General features: G+C 50.5%; 1 protein-coding gene across 1 annotated transcript; it reads right to left on the reverse strand.

Annotated features, from left to right (window-relative positions):
• Positions 1 to 358: 358 nt before the first annotated feature.
• TLX3 (T cell leukemia homeobox 3) lies at positions 359 to 9368 on the reverse strand. The gene is made up of 3 exons (XM_070956164.1): positions 8948 to 9368; positions 6933 to 7176; positions 359 to 569 (listed from the first exon to the last, which is right to left on the reverse strand). Exons 1-3 carry the CDS (start codon positions 9366 to 9368, stop codon positions 359 to 361), a joined length of 876 nt encoding a protein of 291 aa, XP_070812265.1.
• Between the last annotated feature and the right edge of the window lie 383 nt (positions 9369 to 9751).

Consider the following 9751-nt stretch of genomic DNA (forward strand, 5'->3'; position numbering starts at 1 on the left):
TTCGCTCTGGCTGTCGGGGAAGTCTGGAGCTGGAAGGAGCGAGGGCGGCCGGGCTCAGTCCAAAGTGCTGGAGCCGGAGGGGCGAGGGCGGAGCTCCCGGGCTGAGAGAAGCCCCCCCCCCACTCCCGCAAATCCTCGCAGCCGCGGCCTGGGACCGGGTCCGAGCCCAGCCGGGCAGCGAGACGGGGTGTGTGTGTGTGTGAGACCCGGCGTGGCTTGTTGCCGCTCCCCCCTTCCTCGAGGCGCCCCCCCACGCCGGTTCACACGTTCCGTTGCGGTTGGGGTCATGCGGGGAGAGGCGGAGGCCGGGCCGCTTGGCCTCTCCTTCCCAGGGGCCCCTCCGCCCGGACGGCCCTCTTTACACCAAGGAAGTGACGGGGGGGATCTTGGAGGCTTCCTCTTCCCACGGCTGGAGGTTCTGGAGCGCGAAGAGCGAGGAGTTGTGCAGACAAAGCGGGTCGGGCTGGATCGATTCGTTGAGCGACTTCTGGAAGGCGTCGTGTTGAAGTTGCAGCATCAGCCGGCTCGCCTGTTGCCGCTCGGCTTCCCGCTCCTCCGCCGTCTGCCTCCTGCGGACGCCAAGCACAGAAATCAGGCTCCCGCCCCCGGCTTTGCCAGTCGCCCATCAGCCCTGAGCCCTCCCTCCCTCTCTCCCTCTCTCCCTGCCTGCCCGGCCCGGTCTCCAACTTGCGCCCCCAATACCCATTAGATCAACGGGCCCGGCTAGCAAGGGGGACTGATAGAGAGGAGGGTCTCAGGGGTAGTTCCACGGGGTCAGTCGAAAACGCGGAGGAGGAGGAGGAGGAGGAGGGGGCGGAGGGGGAAGAGGAGGAGAAGGAGGAAGAAGAAGAGGGGGAGGAGGAGGAGTTGGAAGGAAGGAGAAGGAGTAGCAAGGGGAAGAGGAGAAGGAAAAGAGGAAACGCAAGGAAGGAAGGAAGGAGAAGCAAGGGGGAGGAGGAAGGAAAGGAGGACAAGGGAGGAAGGAGGAGGGAGGGAGGGAGGAGGCGGCGGCGGCGGCGGCTAACCGAGGAAGGAGAAAACTCACGATGGGTAGAACGAGAAAGTTACCCTCCACCGCCCACCCCAATTCCCAAGGCTGGAGGGGGGGAAAGGGCACCGTGGCGGGAGGGGGGCGGGGTCGACGACTTCTCATTAGGTCAGTGGGACTCAATGGTCGGAAAGGGGAACAGCCGCAAGGGGAGCCCCGTAGTTACGGCCACCAGGAGCTCCGCCTGGTGGGGGGGGGGCGATGATTGGATCGTTTTCGCGCGACAGGAAAGGCCGCCCGGATTTAGTACTTTATAACCATTTTGGGCCGATCCGGCCTACGCGAGGGTTTCTGAGTTCAAGGCGGAAACCACCGCGGGGTTCAACGTAGAGAAACTTTTGTCAAGAGCGGTTGGTTGGACTCGGCTGTGATTGTAATCAAAAGAGGATTTTTTTATTATTATTATCAAAAGAGGATTATTTTATGGGTCAGAGTGTCGGGAGAAAGAAGGCCGCTGAATAAACTTAAGCTGTATGATCAAAAGGAGTTTTAATAAGCCAAAGTTCATCCAGCTATGATGTGCGAGCGCCGGTCTTTTTCTTTTCTTTCTTTCTTCTTTTCTTTCTTTCTTTCTTTCTTTCTTTCTTTCTTTCTTTCTTTCTTTCTTTCTTTCTTTCTTTCTTTCTTTCTTTCTTCCTTCCTTCCTTCCTTCCTTCCTTCCTTCCTTCCTTCCTTCCTTTCTTTCTTTCTTTCTTTCTTTCTTTCTTTCTTTCTCCTTCCTTCCTTCCTTTTTCTTTCCGAAATAGTGAGCGTTTCAATTTCTGGCCCATGAAACTTCGAAAATGACCCAGGGCTCCTCCGCTGCAGAAGCGACAGAGAAGCACAAAAATCGCGGCTGCTGAGATCATCCGCTTTTATTCCTTTTCCCGAAAGGCCGGCGAACAAAATCGACGCCGCCGTTCGCCGCCGTCCTTTGTGAGGTTTCCTTGGCTGGTACATTACCCTCCCTCCAATCCTATCTTGTCCTCCATCCTCCCCCCGCTCGAAAAAAGAATTGGAAATCAAATCCCAGCACTCGTCTTTCCCCATAATAAATATTATTTAAATATTATTAAATATTTAATAATAATAATAATAATAATAATAATAATAATAATAATAATAATAATAATAATAATAATAATAATAGCACAGCCTGGATTTCCCGAATTTCTATACCTTGGAAGTGCCTCTCTTTCCCCGAGTATTTCCTGGGGAAATTCTGGGTGGGCTGGGAAACTGAGGCACGGCGCCCCAGGCAAGTCGCAAAGGGTGTTTTGTTTTGGTTTTTTAAATCCTGCGATCCAATCAGAGGTTTGTGGGGGGAGGGAAAGGCAATTCCTTTCTTGGGTCCCTTTTTCATTTAATCGCGTTTTAATTATTGTCCGTCGTGCGGCGCACGCATAAGCACTAAAAGGGAGGGGTGGGTGTGTATGTGTACACACATGTATATAGGTACCTACATAAATACATGCGAAAACAAAAACACGATTTTCGAATCAAACGTTAAAAGCCTCCTGCCCCCGAAAACCTTTCCCTGATGGAAAGCACTCGGGCCAGTCCGGAGCAAAACCAGAAGTTCCGTTCCGGATCAAAACAACGAAGGCTGGGACTGAACACAGCTATTCGCATAGGCAGAAGGAAAAAAATGTCGAAAAAGCCCTGGGGGCTTGAATTTTGTGGGAATGCTGCTGCATTGTACTCCTCGTGTTTCGTCACAGGGCTCAGAAAGGTGAGAAATAATAATAATAATAATAATAATAATAATAATAATAATAATAATAATAATAATAATAATAATAATAATAATAATAACCACTCATTTTTTTCCTGCAATCAGAGACAAATAAGCGATTTGAAGATCGGGGTCGCGCAAAATACCAGTGTATACCGGTATTTACTTGGAGATGGACTGATCCCCTTTGCTAGGCGCAGTTGCTGTTAGCGCTGGGCAAGGAGGAGGAGAGGGGCACAGCGGCTTCGGGGGCCTCCCTTGAGACTTGGCGCCCCGGGGAGCGCCGGGCCCCGATCCGCTTTCCCTATGTTCTTAGTCTTCTCCCCACTTTTGCGCCAGCCTGGCCCAATACGACTAAAAAAAAAAATGCGTGCATCTGCCAAAAATTAAACCGGAGGGTAAAACAGATTTTTTCAAGGTAGACCAGAAGCCGGACCAAAATTAAACAAGGATTACGCAGAAGACAACGCAGAAGTCAAAAAAACAGAACCACAAAAAGTGGGATAGAGGCAAACTGGTTTTCGAGAGAGAAAAACCTTTTTCTTTCGATTTCCAACCAGGCCAGCAAGCGACCGACGATTTTTTCCCTGCGACTTTCTAAAACCCGAACCGAGACTTGCAAAGCGGGTCGTGAGAATGGTTGCTGACGAATGATGTGGGAAACAAACGGGAGAGTTACCTGAATGCCTCTTCTCTCCTATTTCTAAAAGGTTCATAAACGAGTCCTTGTAATTAATTTTCCACTGGCGGGTATAATGTCACTTGGGGCCCCCTGAATTACTAACGCTCATTTTTCGGGTCGAGTTCCGACGACGGTCGGAGGAAGATTCGCGTGATTTGCGGCTCCTTCCTTTCCCGCCCCAAAGATCTCCCATCTTTGAACGTCTTGCACTTTTTCTGAACGCACGGAACCCCCATGACTTCCGAGAGAGTGAAATCTGCCAATTACTTGAGCCGAACTAAAGTCCCTGTCCTCGGATTCTGTAAATTAGTAAAACCGACAAAGGCATTGCGATTAGACGGCTTTACAAATCGAAAAAAATACGCGCGCACTACACGCGCGCATATATAAGAGAATGTCCCACTACAAAACCGGTAGGGCAAACTGCTAACTATAAGTAATCACCAACCCCATGTCTCAGGGGAGAGCACTGATGGCGTTCCCTAGTTTGGTAATACAACGTCTGCAAGAAGAAAAGTAAATTCAGAACAGGGGGGGGAAAATCCCCAGTATACAAATAGAGTAGGTGTGGGGAAAGGCAAACTGGTGCAAAAGACAAAGGGGAAAAAAACTAACTAGAACTAAAGAAGTGGATTATGTAGAAACCCGCGGAGAAGATTTTAAGAGCTCGGATCCGGCCAGCAGGTTTTGAGTGGAAAGGCCACCTGGGCCGTTCCGGTAAGTCTCAGTGGCTCAGGGCCCTTCTGGCCTCAGGCCTCCTGGATTTTGTGCAGAGAACTGGGCCTGGAATGGGGATGGGTAAACCCAAACCGGCACAGAAGCAAACCGAGGCATAAGTACATCGCAAACCCGCATTAGCAGAGCTTTAACACCATTAGCATTTATTTTATTATTAAAAGGAAATATCAGCATAAGGGGAGAGTAATGGTATTGTATTATTAGTATATTAATATAATTATATAACAGCAACAATAATTCTCACGCGCCCGTTTTATCCTTCTTGGGTTTTTACTTCACCCGAGATTTCCACCCGAAACACGGAAAGAGGGCTTTCCCTCTCAGCTGCTATTTCCAGGGCAGCCTATTCACCTGAAGGTCCCGCAGTACAAAACAAAACAAAACCGAAATCGAAACGGCGGCAGGCTTTGCAACTGGACCGAGGCGGGGGGGCGGGGGTTGCTGTTTGGGGAGATTCGGCAGCGGACGCGGCCAAAAAAGGCCAGCGCGAGAGGGATCCAGACCCTTCCCACTCCCTGCAGGCTGGGAGACCCTCTGGCTCTGGAGAAAAGACTTGGGAAATCTGAGCCTGGGATTGAATTTGCTGAAACCTCGGGAAAAGGTCGTTTTCAACTCCAGTCGGGGACCGACACCTTCCAGCCGAGGAACGAAGACATGGCTCTTAAGTTTTTGTGGGTTTGGGAAAGTTGCTGGCCCATAGTCGCTGCGAGTTGGGCGGCAGATAAATTAAAGATTATTATTATTATTATTATTAATAATAATAATAATAATAATAATAATAATAATAATAATAATAATAATAATAATAATAATAATAATAATAATAATCTTTAATGAGATTCACAGTCTTTGAGGCTGGTTAATAGCTCAGCAGCTCGAGTCCTAACCAAGGACCTAGGAAAGTTATATTATTATTGTTGTTGTTCGTCGCACAGTCAAGCCAGATGTTTAAACTGGGTTTGGCCTTTTTGTCCACCTCATCGAGTCTTTCCCGATAACCCGAGATAGGCAGATGTTTGTTGTTCCATGGTGTTAAAGGTACCGTCGCAAGATGTTGATATTATGATTAGCACCAAGCTGGGGACCTGCCATTTGGGAATTGGCACCGCTGGGTCCTTTTGCCCTGGGAGAAAACGGGTTCTAAAAACGATGGGTGGGTGGGCAGGAACGTCTCTCCCCTCGCCGGGCGTTTGACATTCGCGCAAGGTTCCTCATCTCCTCAGCCATTCTCTCTGGAGGCCGCGGAGAAGAACCGAGGGAGTTTAGATCAAGTAAGGAAGCTATTCGGGGGAATCACCCGCGCAGGGGAACCAGCCAGATCCTTTCTCCGCTTTCCCCAGTCCTGTTGACCCCAGCCTCCCAGCTTCCCCACGGCAGCCAGGCCTCCGGGCCCATCAAACGGACAACGGGCAGCTCTATTCTGCAACCGATTCAGGAGAGGCCCGGTAAATATTAGGGAAGATCAATTCTCAGCCGGGAGTTGAAGCCGGGCTCGCTGATCTCCGAAGAGGGGATTTTTTTTTTTTTTTTTTTTTTTTTTGTGGTTTAAGCCCGTCTCCAACACTGCACGCTCAACCGAAGCACCTCCGGACCCCACTAAATCATCTGCCCTATTGGCCAAGCTTGTAAGACTGGGATAACTTTCCTATGGTGCAATGGCATGGATCAGATTCAAGAACTGCCCTGAGCATCACGCGTGAACGCCTTTCTCGTTCTTCCTCCTTCCCCTTCTGAGACTCTCCGAGCCTTGAAAAGCCAACGCTCATCCAGAAGGGCAACCTGGTATTAAACTCAAGGCTCAAGGTTGACTCAGCCTTCCATCCTTTCAAAGGTAGGTGAAATGAGGACCCGGTTTGTAGGGGCAATAAGCTGACTTTGTATAAAATATACAAAAGAATGAAGGCTATTGCTTAACGCATTGTAAGCCGCCCTGAGTCTCCGGAGAAGGGCGGCATATAAAAATAAATAAAAATAAAAATAAAAAATAAAACGCCCTGCGCTTAAAGGACCTCGGCTTATCGATAAGGAGCCGCCAATCTTTCACCCTCCGTCGAAAAGCAAATGGGCTTCCGCCGCCCACCGCACTTCTGTGCTTCTTGAGCCCGCAGAGGGGGCAAACTCGCATCTCGGCCTGCAAACGCCCCCGGCCCCTTTGTGGCTCAGCCTCGCCCTGGTTTCCACGAGCCCTTTTCTTTTACAGACGCTGCCTCACTAAAACACCCCCATAGAGGAAGGAAGGTGGCAGGAGGACGGGCCTTGGGGATTCGGGGCAGGAGTCTTGGACGTATCCTAAGAGAATTTTTTTCCGTGATTCGCGGGCTCGGCGCGCTAAGCTACGTTTCTGTGAACGTGGTTTATATGGAAGTTCTCGTGATTGCCTGGGATCATCCAACTCTGTCCCCCAAAACTCAAACCGGTCGTTGTACTAAAGCGATCCTTTGCTCAGCCTCCCGCAAGGCATCCTTCCGGCCAAGCAGGTTTTTAGGCCACTGCGCTCCGAGGGTCCAATGCAAGGAGGAGGAGGAGAGGAGGAGAGGGAGAAGGCGGCAAATCAGGCCCAAGCGGGTTGGCCTAAAGAGTGGACCATGGCCCAGGCCTAAAGAGTTCACAAAAAGGTTGCGGGGCGAGGATTGCAAAGGGAAGCGAAAGGAGAAATCCCGAGAAGGCCCAACCCGTTTCTCCTGTTCAGCGACCCCCACCCTCCAGCCCGGTCGATGCCAGGCCCAGCCGCGCGCGTCCGCGGGACTCACCGCCACTTGGTCCTGCGGTTCTGAAACCAGGTCTTGACTTGGGCGTCGGTCATCTTGAGCGACTTGGCGAGCGCCGCCCTCTCGGCCGAGGCCAGGTACTTTTGCCGGTGGAAACGCTTCTCCAGCTCGCAGATCTGCACCCGCGAGAAGGAGGTGCGCGGCTTCTTGCGCTTGGGCGGAGTGCGGTTCTGGTAGGGGTGCCCGATCCTCCGCGTCACCGTGAAGGGCGTCAGAGCCGCCGCCGCTGCGACAGAAAGAGAGAGCGAGTCAGCCGGAGCGGGCGCCGGGTTGGGGAAGTGAGGTTGAGAGTGGCGCCGGCCCAAGCGGGCCCCCTTCAACCTGTAACCTCGCTGCTTTCTCCTCCGCCCCTTTCAGGCGGCCAGCGAGTGAGACTCCGAGGCACGGACTCGGGGAATGACCCGGAGCAGCCTCTCGGAAAGCCCCGCGGCCCGCAGCACCCACGGCTGGGGGGTGGGGGGGCTGGGTTGGGCGGAGGGGCTGGGTGCTCGGTGGCAGGTGACAGCCCTCCCCCGCCCGCCCTCACCGACACCGTGTACTTGTCCCGCCCCTTGTGTCAGCCCTGCTGGGGGTGCTGTAGGGAGGGAAGCGAAGCAATTCCGGATCGATTAAAGACCTACAATGTGGAAGAAGGTGTGTGTGTGTGTGTGTGTGTGTGTGGAGGGGGTGTCTATTCTAGAGTCTGTGCTACAGGAGAACTGGAGTAGTATGAAAACAAAAAGAAATCCGTTTTTTTTTTTTTTTAGATTAAAAAATGGAGCAATGATCTCTAGCTCAAAGGGCAAAGCCAAACGCCGGCTTTGGCAATGGGAAATGACGAGGGCCCAGCTTGAGACGGAAAAGTTCTCCACACCCGCCTCCGAAACGAGGAAAGAAGGCCACCGAATCGCGTTTGGCCTGCTTTGTTTTTGTTTCGTTTGTTTTCTGGTGTCTCCCGCCTCGGAATAGAAAGTACATTGCCGAGGGAAGAAAACAGTTGGCCCTGCAGCGAAAAATCGACTCACCCAGGAATTCTAAACGTGTCTACAAACCCATCCTAGCTATTATGCATATTATTATTATAATTATTATTGTTATAATTATAATTATAAGAACAACCACCATTATTATTATTATTATTATTATTATTATTATTATTATTATTATTATTATTATTATTATTATTATTATTATTATTATTATTATTATTATTATTACAAAGGATTTAGGGATTTCCCGTATATTTCCTTCTTGAAAAAAATACATACCATGAAAGTTATTGATAGTAACTTTCAGGCACCCGCTGCAACGTTTCTCCCTTTTACCCACAAATATAAATTGTGCTGAAGAGACACAGCACACTCAGAACTTTTGGTCTGATTAGCCGCTTTACAAGGTGAAGCTAACCGTATCCACTTAAACCCCTGCTTGCCTCGTCCTAATTGGCTTAATCCTGTTTTCATTGGAAGTACTTAAATCTTTATAAATTTCTTTTGTTCTCTTTATCGTCCTCTTCCATCTCTAGCGCTAATGCTGTAATCGGATTAGACACAGCCATTTACTCGCCTTCCTTTCGCCCTTCCACACCGGCCTGAGAAAATCATCCCGAGGGTTTCTTATTTTGAGGAGAGCGAGATTTAAGATTTCCTCCCTTGATCGTGTTGGTTTACGGGGCGAGGAAAGGAAAGATCCATTCGAGCTCTGGAAGAACTCAAGATTATCCCCTTTTGTGGTCCTGAAACAGGACCACCCAAACTGATCACACTTTCACGCCTGGATATGCAGTTTGCCAGGGAAAAGAAAATAGAGAAGCCCGCAGAACCGGTCGGCCAATTTTCCTAAGGATCACACGCCTATATTTTTAAAAACTTCTTTTTCTCCGCCGGAGAAAGGCTGCGATGAAGCAGCCAATTTCTCTCTCACACCCGCCTGCTCCCTCCGCGCAGGAGACCCAACCTCACCGGGCGGCCGTCTACCTGAGAACGCTCGCCAACCCGGCCGCCGCCGCCGCCGCTTACCTGTGAATCTGTCTTTGACGAACCGCCTGCTGCTCTCCATCCAAGGGAAGTTGAGGCTGCCAAGGCTGGGTACAGCTGGCATGGCTGGAATGGCACTAGAAATTGGAGGTGGCACTGCCCCAGGGATGGGTCTGTGCGCTGGCACCCGGATCACGCCAGATGGAGCCAAGCTGAGATTCACACTGTAAGATCCAGAGTCTTCGAAGGGAGCCCCGATGCCAGCAAAGGCGCCGGGGAGGGAAGGGTACGGGGCGCTGCTTCTGCTGCTCACGGGGCTGCCCAGGTAATTGGTGCCGCCGTCTGATCCTCGGGGGGCGGGCTGGGAAGGGGTCTCCTGATCAGAACTATTTAAAATCTGATCAATCCCGAAGCTGATGGGTTCGTGTTGATGCGGTGTCTGCGTGTTCGTTGGCTGATCCATCCTTGGTGAATAGAAATATTGGCTCAATCGGGGGGGAGAGGGGAGAGAGAAAAAAAAAAAAGCCCGGCAAGATTTCCCCTATAAAAACGCTCCCTTCCTTTTTTACAGTAGATCCATGTAAGGTCCTGGTTTGTATAGATGTCACACTGAAACTTTGCCAAGAGTGGTCCAGCCCGACAGGCTCTGTGTCATCTTTTTTGAACCAAACCTTGAGTTTCTGCTTCTAATTTCTCTCCGACAGCTGCCATTGGCCACAACAAACAAGCCTCTCTCCTCCCATTGGCTCCCGGGTTTCAATAAAGGCCTAATTCATTGGAATAGGAGCTTAGGGACTGTTCCATGGTGACATCATTTTAACAAACGCACAATAGGTCAAATTTATT

This window comes from Pituophis catenifer, unplaced genomic scaffold (assembly GCF_029215685.1).
Source record: "Pituophis catenifer annectens isolate HBS135680 unplaced genomic scaffold, rPitCat1.0.hap2 SCAF_1, whole genome shotgun sequence".
Taxonomy (NCBI): domain Eukaryota; kingdom Metazoa; phylum Chordata; class Lepidosauria; order Squamata; family Colubridae; genus Pituophis; species Pituophis catenifer.